Source organism: Oryza brachyantha, chromosome 7 (assembly GCF_000231095.2).
Source record: "Oryza brachyantha chromosome 7, ObraRS2, whole genome shotgun sequence".
Taxonomy (NCBI): Eukaryota; Viridiplantae; Streptophyta; class Magnoliopsida; order Poales; family Poaceae; genus Oryza; species Oryza brachyantha.
In genome coordinates this window covers 6878185-6892645 of record NC_023169.2, presented here as the reverse complement: position 1 = coordinate 6892645, position 14461 = coordinate 6878185, and the positions used below count along the sequence as shown (strand labels likewise).

General features: G+C 41.1%; 1 protein-coding gene and 1 non-coding gene across 2 annotated transcripts; both read right to left on the bottom strand.

Annotated features, from left to right (window-relative positions):
- Window positions 1–448: 448 nt before the first annotated feature.
- On the bottom strand, window positions 449–14147 carry LOC102718614 (receptor-like serine/threonine-protein kinase SD1-8). The gene is made up of 10 exons (XM_040525899.1): window positions 13857–14147; window positions 6795–7458; window positions 6032–6416; window positions 5445–5459; window positions 3852–3952; window positions 3590–3723; window positions 2959–3172; window positions 2077–2323; window positions 1823–1955; window positions 449–772 (listed from the first exon to the last, which is right to left on the bottom strand). The coding sequence occupies exons 1-10, from the start codon at window positions 14145–14147 to the stop codon at window positions 449–451; spliced, it is 2508 nt and encodes an 835-aa protein (XP_040381833.1).
- On the bottom strand, window positions 12585–12656 carry TRNAK-UUU. Its single transcript has one exon. It is a non-coding gene; the product is annotated as a tRNA-Lys (tRNA).
- Window positions 14148–14461: the final 314 nt, after the last annotated feature.

Genomic DNA, 14461 nt, shown 5'->3' with positions numbered 1-14461 from the left:
GTTTGAGTGTCTGGCCGGGGAGACGCTGGCGAAGGAGATAGAATAGGCCATAGGGGATAGGAAATCGTCCCAGACCCAATTTCTATCTCCAGTTCCAATAAACCAGCTGATTTGTAGTCATTGAATGTAATCATCGCGTGATTATTCCAGCTATCAATCAATCAGCAGTATCTTTGCACCCTTCAGAGGTCGAACTAGCTAAGCTACTTCTACTACTACTACAGGTACCAAATTAATTACGTTTCAGTGTAGCGAAGCCGGCCGTGAGATAGTGCCAAGTGGATCAGGATTCTATAGTGAAAGGCATCATGTCTTTTCTCACTGATATGTGAGCTCAAAGTCCTCTGGACCATATGTCACTGACAAACAGCATGCCCTGACTTTGTAGAATCTCAATCCGTGCCTAGTGACGCTCTCCTGCAACGTCTCCCGCGCCGTACCGTGCGTGCTATCGCGCTTCGAGGTCGGTGATGGTCAGGCCGCAGGTGGTCGTCTCCTCCGCGCCGTGATCGACGGCGCCGCCGCCAGGGCGCGGTCTCGCTCCCAGCGGCGTGCACACCACCGGCCGCCGCGGCTGCCCCAGCGCCTTCTCCCGCGACAGCATGTGGATCACGTCGGCCATCGGCGGCCGCTGGTCGGGGCTCTCCTGGACGCACAGCAGCCCCACCTGGATGCACGTCGTCGCCTGCTCCAGCTCGCCGGCGGTGCACTCGCCGCGCACGGCCGGGTCAAGGAGCTCCAGGTTCCTGCCTTCTTCCCATAGCCTCCATGTCTGAAAGAAAAAAGAGAGGAAAAGTTAACCCACGTGTTTAAGCATGTTGATCTTTAATTCTTGAATCTTGAGCACACACATTCCCCCATTTACGATGGAAATTACTCCCGTTGGTCACGCATAATAGGGCATGTTTAAAGGTAGAGCCTACTATATACTCTTATCTAATGCACATCAGCAATATGAACATATTTTAACCATATTTCCAAAATTAGCCTTTGTAAATTTAAGCATTCATGCATGCACGCAAGAAAGTTAGAGCTAAAACATCATGCCGGCCATTTGGGTTGAACTTCACGTTCATGAATTCGAATATTATATATTTTGTTTGGTTGTTTAAGTTGAGCTAGCAATAAAAGTTCTAGGAAAATGGAAGTAGAAAATGGAATGGGAATGCGTCAAAACGAGTTTATGCTTTAGAAATCTAAAATTATGGACAGGCAAATAAAATTAGTACTGTTCAGGTTTCAATATTTGATTTTTTTTTACATATATTCTGAATGTTCATGTCCTATGTTCACAAATTCCCTATGATTTGATCGTAAATTTAAATTTAAAATTAAGTACTTTTGTGTGTTGTAATTCAAACTTTAAGAGATTAATTATTTAATTATTTACTATATTGGATACAATACTATATATATATTAGCTTAACACACTTGTATATTTTCTTTTTAATGTTCCATTATCTCCAGTAAGCTAATACAAATGCTATTCATTGGATTATCATGTAATAGATGGTGTAAACAAGTTTGGAGCATTGTAAAAAAAAGCTAAAAGTTCAATCGAATGTTGTTATATGCTTGGTTATTAAAAAACAATAAAATATTTTAGCTTAGGATAAATTTTTGTTCAATTTTTGAAACTTTTAATATCCAAGACCTTTCAAATGCTTAGTTTTTTAAGAAGGCAAAATATGTGTAGATCAAAAATTGATGATTAAAATTTTAAGAGTAACTTTGTTGTGCAATATATACGACACCCCAAACGTAGGACCTGTTTGTAGCTTAGGGTGGGTTTGGTTGGTGGTCAAGGTGGGATCAGGCTTACATGTGCTATCAGGCTTGAGGTTTGTTGGTTGCTCTTGCCACTAACAATCTCCAGCAGAAGGACGCCGAAGCTATACACGTCCTGCATGAATGACAGCCTGCCATCCATCGCGTATTCAGGTGACATGTATCCACTATACAATCAAAGAGCATAAAAATTAGTCGACTAATTAATAACCCTATGAATCCATACTTTTATTAATCGGAAATAATATTTGGAAACTGGAACACAACACACAGGGTTGCAATGCTTACTGTGTCCCAATAATCCTGTCTGTGATTGTGCAGTCCCGGTGGCCGCCATTGCAGCAAAAGAGCCTTGCAATCCCGAAATCTGAGATCTTGGCCACCATGTCTGCGTCGAGGAGAACATTGGCCGCCTTCAGATCTCGGTGGATGATGGTGTGCCTGGAGTCCTTGTGGAGGTAGAGCAGCCCACTGGCGATGTCCAGGATGATGCCCATTCTCGTTTTCCAGCTCAACGTCAGGTCCCTTCTCTTACCTGCTTGCAAATTCTCAGGTCAGGCAATTTTCTTTTCCTTTTGAGTGGATTGCGCAATTAATGGCAAGTTTCAGATTGAACGACTAGGGCAGCATAGCCATCATTTTCACTTTAACACCATATAACTTAATTTTCATTTGTTTACATAATATTGAACCAGCTGATGATTTCGGGGCATTGCATTGATCTTCAATTTTGTGAGGTGCTAAGTAGTAAGTACAAATTAGAGAAGAAGTGGTGCTAATTAGAGTAGTAAGGCGATTGAACTGGCTACTATCTATTGTATTGATTTGGGTTGCAAAATTGGGGATTTGGTGCAATTTTGCTAACCCTGGCCCAATCTACAATCATATACAAAATATATTTGGTGTTAAGGGAAAAGGATGGCTCCAACTACAATACAAAATTATGATGGAATTATCTACCCTAATATGCAGCTCACTCTTTTTTTTTTCAATAATGGAAATATGTCAGGCTTCAGCCTCTACATGCAATTTCTTAAACTACAGCTATTTAAGCATATACATATCGAGCTCATTTTTTTTTTCTGTTAGCTTATACGCTTTTGGTGAACCAAATTATTCAATTCACGAAATGCAATGGTAGCACTAGTGAAACTTTTGAAGGTCACATACCAAAGATGAAGGTGTCTAGGCTCTTGTTGCTCATAAATTCGTAGACGAGCAGTCTCTCTGAACAGTGGATGCAGTAGCCGAGAAGGCGGACGAGGTTTCGGTGCTGCAGCTTACAGATGAGGTCAACCTCATTCATGAATTCTTTGAGCCCTTGAACCGTGTTCTCCTTTGATAGCTGCTTGACAGCAATTTCCTGGCCATCTGGCAACTGGCCCTGATAAACCAAAATACCCAATCAGGCATTCTTCAATGAGTTCCAAGTTGATTTTTTGGGGTATTAGTTAATTTTCAGAAAATGGATTTGGCAGGTTCGTAAAAGAAATACCTAACTTTAGGCTCCTATGAAAGGCCTGAACTTAGCAGGATTTGTAGTTCAAAGCTATTTTTTTTGCATTAGTTGATTTTCAAAATAAATGGATTTGGCAGGTCCAGAAAAGAAATAGCTAACTTTAGGCTCCTATGAAATGCCTGAATTCAAAAGGATTTTCATAGTAATCAGTCCAGTTCCGATGGAATTCCATTAAAAAAAAATCGTACAATTCAAAGGAATCCTAAGCAAGCACGCAATACACATTTTCTCCAATTTTGACCAGGATTCATGTTTCACTAATGATGAATAGAGCATTATGACCTTGTAAACAATTCCAAATCCACCTCGCCCAATTTCGTTCTTACGAGAGAATCCATTCGTAGCCGCTCTAATAATCTCGAAAGGATAAGTAGGACATTCACTGATGAAATCACCTGTCTCATCAAGAACGCTGACTGCAAATTAATTAACAAGGAAGAAGACATGTCAGCAAGAAGGCATGTAAAAGGAGTAGTTTCAGATTCACACATCCCTGCAACATTTTATCTGTCAGATGCTGATAAAACTGACAAGGATCAGCTACCTTTTTTACCGCGCCGCGCCTTTCTCCAAATCAGAAATAATCCAAGCGACAGGAGAAGCAACACGAACCCTGTAATCACCAGTGTGATGACTAGCACAAACCTCTTGGTGTTCTTGATCGCGTCTGAAAATGCAATTCAAGTGCAGCATCAGTGACGAGAGTGAAGTTGACCTTTTCAGATCTGAATTGGTAGCCTGTGATCATCACCGCATTCTTATGACTACTTGCTCCCTCCTATTGCTTTTAATTAATGTCGTTAACTTTTGATTTATGTTGGACTCTTTATTTTACTCAAAATTTTTGTCCAAATATACAAAATTATAATTCATACTTAAAGTTATTTTAATAATAAATCAAATTATAACAAAATAATCAATAATTACATAATTTTTTCTAATAAGATAAAAGGTTAAAGGTCGATAAAAAGTCAACGGCGTCGATTAAAAAAGCCAGATGAAGTATATGTTTCTAAATCATTGTTGCAGTGAGGTAATACAACAAGAGAACAAAAGAATGGTTCAGTCCAGATAATATTCCTAAGCTTGACTTGCTTGTCCCTTAATTTAATTAGGCGATTGAAAGGGACCTGTCAGCGACTGGACACAGCATGCACGCACGCACATGGACAAGGTCTGGTTCCTGATTAATTTGTATGGAGAATTCCATAGCTGCATGAATTTCCAATAGCTAGCATTTGTTTACAAGTTGTTCTCCAGACTTCTCTAACAGGAATTTCGCCCTGCAGTTGTTTGACCTAAAAAATAGTATTTTTTTCACTTGGTTCATTTTTAAGATAATGTTCTCAATCATTCATGTACAATTAATCATATTCAAGCTTCAACCGACGTTGACTTTCAGGCTTGGAGGCCTTCCTGTCTAGGATCATATAGCGCATCTAGACTAGAATTTTAATATTATTAAGTGAAAGACCAGAAAACTGACATAGCATTTCCATATAGGATGGCATTTTCCATGTAGTATATTCCTACGTAGTAATTGTTAGGAAAGAGTACACTTTACAGCTGAAATTTCCGTAAAGTCTTAAAAGTTAAAACTAAACTTTAAAGCCAGATAATATTAACCATAAACTTTTTAAAACCGTGTACTTGTCAACATTGACCGAATTTAGCACGACTTTGGGAGATGCCGGTGAAAATGCAACATGGCGTAAGGTTGAAAAGTACTATCTACATGTACAAATCGTGGGAAAAATATTTTTCAAAGTGTGATTTGTTCTAATAAAGATAATTATAGCCTACAAAAACAATGTTCAAAATTGTAGATAAAAACCATTGTGTGCATTGAATAGACTTTTTTTTCTACGTGATGAATTTATTTAGGTATCAAATAATAGATTAATGTGCAACTGTTTTCAATTGTCGTTTGATGTTCTTTACATAAATTTTTTAATTTCTTCGTGCAGAAATACTTTAAAAATTTTCAAATGCAATAATTTCAGACACATATATTTCAATTTTAGAAGTTACTAGCTGGACACCGAAACAAATATATGGTTTTATTCGGAATTAAGAGGACAGTTATAGGAGTACACATCTCGTTACCATTGTGTTTTATTATTCGGTTTCGAATGACTTGTTTGTCCTTGTACTAGACGAATAAAAGTGACTCGTCAGTCGTCAGTGAGTGAAAACATCCACCAACAAGTATCCATGGCCAAAAGTAAGTTTCCTGATTTGAACTGAAATTTCTATCTTGACTGAATGAATTTCTTCCCATAGAACTAGCATTCAGTTGAAGTCTTTCTCAAGACAATTCCCAAACAGGAATTGAATTAATGTACGACTTGCGCATACCATTACTAATTTTCTCAATTATTTATTTTTTTTATAATAATATGCTCCAGTTTCAGCTGTTGTAGTTGACTTCATTGTTATAGAACCTAGTTTATGCCTGATATAATTTAATATTATTAAGTTAAAGATCACCGCGACTAACAGAAGCAATTTTCACGTACTTATTCTATACTACATTGCTAAATAAAACCCAATGGTTTATAAGGACGTGGATTCTCAGCTGAACATGCATTCGACTTTTGCGACTTTCGCATATAATCTAAATAGTTGTGAGGAATCCATAGAAGAATTTATTGTACATGCAAGATTAAATGCAAAGAATGTTAATTATAGTAATCTTATCTTATCAAGATAGTAGAAGAGAGCAAGTGTTGCAAACCTAATTCAGACTTTGCAAGGCGGACGTAGAGATCCTGCCCGCCGTCGACGAACCGCGTGTCCATCAGCTCGCCGAACCACTGTATGCACCCGCTCCCGCTTCCGCGGATGTCGGCGCCGGAGAAGGCCGTGCAGTTGCAGTCGGACAGGCACCTCCGCCGGCACTCCTCGAGCGTGGCGCCGGTGTCCACGGCGCAGCCGTGCGTCTCCGGCAGCTTCACGCCGCGCAGTAGGTAGAACCCGTCCTCGCCACCGCCACCGCCACCGCCACCGCCGCCGCCGGCACCGCACTGCAGCGGCGTCCTGCGGCCGCAGCCGCCGGACGTGTTCCGCATGTACCACTCCGCCGGCGACCGCGGCGCGAACCCCCTGATGCAGCCGCAGACGGTGGCGTCGACGACGTTGCAGACGCCGAACGCGCCGCACCGGCCGTAGTTGTCGCACTGGTCCCTCGGCCCCGACCAGAAGTTGCTCCACGACTGCGCCGACCGGTCCCACACCATGCGCTGCATCACGCCGGACTCGTTGAGGAGCACCCGCGACATCGGCGAGCCGTCGCGGTTTCGGAACTGGTAGGTCACCTCGCCGCCGGGGGTGACCGTGAACTGGAACTCGAACATGTCCTCGAAGGTCGTCATCTCCGGGATGCCGCTGAACCGCACGCCGTTCCACGGGCCCGTCCGGTACGTCTTGCGACCGTGGCGCCAGACGTGCAGCTCCGGCGAGCCGCTCGTGTCCATCACGTAGCGGTAGTCGCCGGGCGACGGGTCGTCGGCGCTGCGCCACGACGAGAGCGACCACTCGGCGCCGGTCCTGAGGTCCTTCCCAACACGTATCCCGGGGAGGAACGTGTTCGTCGGGTGCTCGAAGCTCTGCCACAGCACGTTGCCGTCCTTGTCCCTGACCACCAGGTTGCCGGTATCGAGGAGCTCCGCCTGCACCACCGCTACCACCCCGGCGGCGGCGGCGGAGGAGTTGGACGACGACCAGACAACGGTCTCGTTGCCCGCGCCGTCGAGGAGGACCAGCCCTCCCCGGGCGGCGCTGATGGCGAGCACGCCGGACGGGCTGCTCAGCGGGCGGTCGCGGTTGGCGACCCAGACGACGGTGTCGGGCGAGACAGTGAACCAAATTCCAAGAAACCACCTGGAGCGGTTGACGGCGGGGAAGAGGCCGAGGCGGAAGATGTCCGCCGGCGAGACCAGCCTCTGGTCGCCGGCGAGGGTCATGGAAGGTGTCAGCGTGCTCTCGCCGGCGGCAGAGGCTGTCACCCTGAGCCTGAGGAGAATCAGCGTAGAGAGGAGGGCAAGGAACCGGTGGTGGTCCATGGCTGTTGCTTCAGCTGATTGCACTGCTGGAGCAGAAGGCTTGTATACATGTAACCTGTAGCTGTAGCACCAGTAGTCAATTTGCAGCTGTAGCCTTCTACCATGACTATCACTAGTCAAGACTCAAGAGCAATGTAGATTTACGGCTACCTCCTTCACAAAATATAATTACTTTTAATTGTTTACCCGAGATTATGGTTTGAAAACTATGACTCTCCTTAATAATTGAGAAATGGTTTGGGCAGAAGGGTACGTGAAGGCAAATGAGAAAAATATTGAATGTGAAGCGATCGATGAAACATGGAAAACTGCGAATAATACCTTAAATGATTATATATTAATATAATATTTAAATATTAGGAATGCTTACCAGAGTGAGAAGGTAAAAGCATGTTATGGTTGATTGGTTGTTCTACTGATCACAATGTTGTTTTATTTTTCACAATATATGGCAATAAGTTAAGTGAGTTTAATACTCTGTTTGATTTATACTATAAGTTACTTTAAATTTGTCCCGACTCAAACATCTTTCAATTGTAGTTTTATAGAAAATGTATTAACATTTAAATAGTATGTATATAAATAGTATATATATATTATACAAAAATATTTAACTATGGATTTAATGAGACTAATCGCTGTTGTAGTTGTTAGCACGATTGTTTTTTAATGAAATTTTGGTTAAATTTAAAAATATTTAACTTGGAACAATACCAAAGAAACATATTATAATATAGCGGAATGTTTTTAGTGCATGTTATATTGCAATTGCTATATATGTTACTGTCTACTTAATGCTTCCCTTTTTCTTATGGTTGTTATCGTTTTGATAAGGGTATGGTCAAAGTTTTAAAAATTTAACTATTAAGAATTTATGAAACATATGGTTTAAATTAGTAGGATAATATGTATAGATAAGTTATAAAGTGTACTTTAATAAAAATAAAATTATTTATTTACTTATTTATTTTAATAGAAAATCATAGTGAAATATAGATTCAGAAGACCAAACAATAAGAATTATCAAACTAGATACAATACTCTTTTATGCATGGTGTGGATGCCCGGCATTAATGTCACTCTTATGTTGTTTTAGTGACTTAGCCTTACAGAATCTTTCATCTGTGCGTTACAGAGGTGGGACTGGGCCGTGGCGTGCTCGGCACGGCACCGTCCCATCGTGCTTCGTGCCAAAATTAGTCCTGACGGCCCGGTCCGATTCGCTCACCGTGCCGTGCCGTGCCGAGCGAGAGTGATGTCACGGCCTAGGCCCGGCCCAAAAGTATATCGTGCCTGTTTGGGTCGTGCCGGTCCAAATACGGTTCAGTACAGGTTGTCTAGTCTACCGTCGTATTGTCATGTCATATTACAGTGATCCATGCGTTAAAGGCACTAAGCCACCAATGTCATGTCGTGTTGAAGCACTGAAATAGAGGAATCGTCCTATCGACAAAGTGATTGCGTCTATGTGAGTACGTGACAATGTCCGTGAGACAGAAATGTCGAGTAGCACATGGATATAGCGTTAATATGACCAATATCCTAGAAATAAAATCGACATATTGTGGAAGCATGGGCCAGAAAGAAAATTAGCCTGCCGTGAAAGTTTCGTGCCTCTTTTGGGCCGTGCCGGCCCGGCCCAATGATCGTGCCGTGCCGTGCGGCCCAACGTGCTTGTGTTCCAAACTCAAACCCGGCCCATGGTCGTGCCGTGCCTGGTCCGATCCAATTCATGTTAGGCCGTGACGTGCTTTCTATCGTGCCAGGCCATCATGCCTTCGGCTGGCCCAGGAAAGCACGGCCCAATTTCTAGCTCTACGTGCGTAGGCAGTAGGTAGCAATATTTACCTGCCTGGATACATAGAGTGGTGTATCTCAGAACTTCCTTCATTTTATAATTAAAAATCATTTTGGCTAAGTTAAGCATCTGCTATTTTATATTATACTAAGTTAAATATACTTTATTTGATCAGGTTTATAAGAAATGTAATAATATATATAACACCAGATTAGCTTAACTAAATACAGTACCATTGAATATATTTTTATGGTATGTTTGTTGCCTTTATAATATTGTTATATTTTTCAGTAAACTAAATCAAATTTAATCGTTTGACTTAATACAAATCCAAAATAGCTTATAATATTTTTTTCTCGAACACGTAAAAGGTTTGCGCGTCAATACATCAGAAGAAACGAAGTTTTTTACACAACGCAACCAGACTAGACTAACCTCGTGCAGAGACCCCCAAAGAGACGACGCTAGTACAGACACACTAGACACAACCCCAAAGTAGCTTATAATATAAAATGGAGGAAATAAATATTATGCAAATAGTCATACTATGTATTCCAAAATATGTATTAATTGTACATTTTAAACTCAAATAGTATATATTATCTTAACAGAAATTGTAAATAATTTAAAACTAAATATCAATCTATAGCTAATAACGTGAAAGTTACATATACAAATGATCTACTTGTCGTTAAAATTCTTTTGCCGACTAAAGAAGTGGTGGTACACTGGTACTGGTGGGCTGTCAGACTCATTATCACAACCACACAAGCCACCGTAAGCTTTTTTTCTATAGAGATATACGGATAAAATGTTTTAGAATGTTTTCAGTCAAACATTTTAATGCAGTAAAATATATTAGTTCACACAAGTGAAAATTATATCATTATGTTTACCACGAAGTATATTATTGATGTAACAGTTAGTTAGCTTTCACCAATTGTTTAGAATGTGTGCGCCTAGCCCTTTACTTGTTTTAATGATTTATGCAACACATATTGGAGTAGTGATGGACACTTTTTCTTTCATACATGGGAAAAATCTCAGTTAAATTATCGCCAACAAAAACTCATATTTTGAATGAGTTTTCGCTCATTTGAAGTTCTTTTGACTAAAAATAAACCAAATTTGAAGAAATTAAAATGCGTCCAAGTTTTTTGTCCAGTGTAGTAAAGAAATCTAGCAATAGTCTTACATAGCAAGATTTTTTTAACAGGATTAATATTCTAATTAGAGGCTAAAATTTCATATAAAAGTGATATTATAATTATTGATGAGATAAAACGGGGCAACACATATTTTATTATTATTTTGTGATAAGTCCTGATACCCCAGCAGTTAAGGTATAAAATATTAATACTAAAATGGTATTCTAGAAACGGTTAAAAATATCCTGATATATACTTTGGATGAGGGAGCGTCATTGATAGAAGCTCTAGGGGTACTTAATCTCAATGTTGCAGTGGTGCCCAAGAAAGCCAAAGTTCAATTCAAGTCTAGGACCCCTTACATTACCAATTATTATGCGCTCTCTCTATAGATTTCTATACTGATCTACCAACTGTGTATAAGGGCATGTTCAAAGTTAGAACTTATTATCGACTCTTATCTAATCCACATCAGAAACAAGAACCTATTTGTAATGATATGTACAAAGCTAGAGTCAAGTATGTTTTTTTCATTAGTGAAATAAAATATTTTTTATTACGCTAGTTTTCTTTTTATCCATTCTTATGCAAGAAAGTTTTCTTTAATAAATGCTAAGAGTCAACTCTAAGCCATGACAACGGCTTTTCTCTCTTGTTCCTTTTCTTTCATCCACATCACCAAATTTGCTTACGTGGCGATTAAGAGAGTCAGCTAATAAACACCTTTTATGTGTCCTAGACTTAAAAATGCATTCCTAAAATACAAAAAAGTACATCCAAGTCCATGGAACCAAAACAAACATGACTTTACTAATTTAGTTACCACCACTTACTATTTAATCAACAACTTGGTCCAAATGGTATTTTTTTATGATGCCTATATAGTTTAACTTATGAAACACACCGGACTGCCAGAGGAAAATTGTGACCACAAGTTCTATATGATGCTGTCATGTATAGTAGAATATACTTGCACGCACATATATAGAGGCTCACAGGGCTGACCCTGAAAATAAGTCCACGGTTTGGAAGTAACAGTACATAAAACTATCACACTAAACTGAATTGAAGTTAGAAGTCAAAGGGTCGCTGAGATGTCCATACACGGCCAGCAGCAACGAAGAGTTGACATAGTAACATGGTTCAGTAGAGCAGAATCATCACATTTTTCTTTTGAAGGAACAGCACATATTTGCCACTATAAATATATTTGATAGCTTTGTCAGTTTGTCCCTCGTTGTATCTGTTTACATGTGTGCAGGTCAGAACATGTAGGGGATATATAGCAACTATTATACCAGATAGGTATCTACTATATTTTTTAGGCCATGAGCTAACACCATTTGCAAAGTTGCCTCTTTGTTTGTGAATTTGGTAATCAACAATCCTTGGTTAGAAGTCAAAACTCTTCACTGTACACTCAAGCATGCAGCATGCTCAGAGGGGATATTCTTCTTTACCACTCTCTACTTTCATTTTCATACTTGTAGCATTATATTACATGTGTTCCAGAGTAAGCTACTCCTGTATCACAAGCATACAAGGGGCCAAGTATATAAAAGTGTGTGTTGGGTTTACCATCTAGGCCGCGTTCGGGAACTGGATAAGTTTTCTTATCCCTCTCGTTTTTCGCGTGCACGCTTCCCGAACTGTTAAACGGTGTATTTTTTTTAAAAAAATTTTTATAGGAAAGTTGCTTTAAAAAATCATATTAGTCTATTTCATATTTTTTAATAATTAATAATTAATTAATCATATATTAATCTATTACTACGTTTAACGCGTCGGATAAGTTATCTTATCCATGTCACAAACGAACGCGGCCCTAGTAACACAGATAGAACAGAAAAAAAAAAGGAAAAGAATCAACAGCCTCGCATTGTAATGGAAACAATTTGTAACAGATAGGAAATAAGACGTCGAGCTGCCCAATGAACTTCGACACAAGCTGGTTCAACAAGATATATGCATCAAGACTGATAACTAAAAATGATAAACTTGTGATGAACATAGGACAAAAATTAACGCTTGGGACGAACACATAAAGTTATACAGTACCGTGTGAGATCTGACTTTTTATTACAGGGACCCAACATGATGGGTCTAAAGGCCTCTTGGTGACGGACGTGGGTCTTGTCACCGATGAGGCTGATATATCATTGACGAGCAACGTACCATCACAAATGATTGATAGGTATCTTTGGACGTAGAACTACTACTGAGCACAGCCAAAAAAAAATTAAAATTAAAAGAAAAAGGCGAGTGTACGCCGTCCGTGGGGATCGAGCCCACGACCACGTGGTTAAAAGCCACGCGCTCTACCACTGAGCTAGGACGGCTGCATTAAAATTCAATTTTATATGTTATTTATATATTAATCTAGATCCCTTCTCCTATGGTCCTATTAAGCTTGACGTAGATAGTTTTCCGTAGTCGAGTTAACTAATATCAATGGTTTCCCGAACACCAGTTAACTAAGTGTTTCCTCCTTTTCAATTTACAATTATTTTACGCATCACAATACGTTAGTCCACTGATATTTTAACACCTCCTAATCGACTTCCATGTGACATTTGATCGGAATCTAATCTTGTGTGATTTTTTTTTCGCACTGCTTGGCCCATAACCACCTCGAACCACTCTATTTTCACCGGCAAGAACCACCTACAATTGGATGACTTGCTCTCTAGCTCTAGGACACTACCCGTCCAACACCATCTCGTTATAACACAAGTATTTCCTTATCTCGAAGGTAGGCGATCCTCAAATCATAGGGTCGGCCATAGGGCGAGGGGCGGTAATGGGTCCAACTATTTTGCCCACAAAATTTAAGGACCAGGTTTAAAATGGATTAAAAATAAAATTGTATAGAGTTTTGAGGTAATTTTTTTAAGAATTAAACAGAGTTGTGAAAGAACCCACGGGACTTGGCCCATTCCAACCCTTACCTAGGGCCAATTCAAAGAGTTGGGACGTCGGAGCAGCCTGACGATCGACCCTGCCGAACGGAGGAGACCAGGCCTCCACACTAAGGGAGAGCATTGGCTCACGAGTCATGTCCCAAGCACCGCTTAAACCCTAGGGGCTCGGGCACGCCCCTAACGGCTGGGGCCACGGTGTTCGAACAGGCTAGTCTTTCTGGAGATGTCCCTGAGGTCTAAGCGCCCCCGAGTCCTGCCAGTCACTACCTCTTGATGGCGTGAAGTGGGCGGAGCACTGTGCCCTACTAATTTACTTTTCCTGTACAATCAGCTAAGTTTGTTTGCGAGAACTCGACTACCTCTTCGGTCGTCGACCACTAGCGTAGGTTGTCAAGTGTCGGGTGTCGGGAGTCAGGCATCGGCCGCATGGCTTCAGGCGTTGGGCATCTAGCGTCCAAAGTTGGGCATAATAACAAGAGACAGAAAATTAATACAAGAGTTGGACGAAAGGAGAATAGTCTTTTTTGTTCATCGAAGCTAATGGTCTATGAAGCAATGCAAGGTACAACAATAAGATTATAAAAGGAGGGGACCGCAATGACACATTTAAGTGTTCACCCTTGTCGGCCTTGTTATCATTTCATCACCGGAGTTGAAGTCCTTTATCTCTTCATTTTCCTCCCCCTTCGATGGCGTTATGAAGGCTATCGTCGGGCGATCTAAGACGTTCACGACTTTCTGGGCAACGTCTGCCACAACCACCCGCACCTCCCACTCCTTCCCGAGGGAGAACCCCTCAAGCAACAGAATGAGGAGGAAGTCTACATCCCTTGCACGATGCAAATCAAGGATGTGCTCCGCAATCATGCGCGCTAGAAAGTACACCTTGGACACCATGCTGGACACCATGGCCTCCTAAACTCAGGCGAGGAGCTCTTCCAGCGCTAGCATGGCTCGAGCAATTTTAAGGAGCTAGATCATACCAAGGAGGTCAAGGCAGCAGAGGGCATCTTGAAGCTTCTTCATCGCCCCCAACAACATGGCCTTACCTGTATGGGTTTGGAGGGAGAGTGTCTCTCACTTACCCTGAAGGTCGAGGAGGGCATCCTTGTCCTCGCTAGAACAAGGTGTAGCCACCGCCAGCATGTTTATAAGATTAATATGTCAACTAGAAGGGGGTGAATAGGTGTTAACACCAGAATTGGGAAATAACCATTGGAGGA

Coding starts and splice junctions, on each gene's coding strand:
- LOC102718614 (XM_040525899.1), bottom strand. CDS start 14,147: ATGGTGTCCAGCATGGTGTCCAAGGTGTACTTTCTAGCGCGCATGATT. Junction 2,324..2,958: donor CCTAGACACCTTCATCTTTG/GTATGTGACCTT, acceptor ATTTGCAAGCAG/GTAAGAGAAGGGACCTGACG. Junction 773..1,822: donor CCTCAAGCCTGATAGCACAT/GTAAGCCTGATC, acceptor TTTTTCTTTCAG/ACATGGAGGCTATGGGAAGA.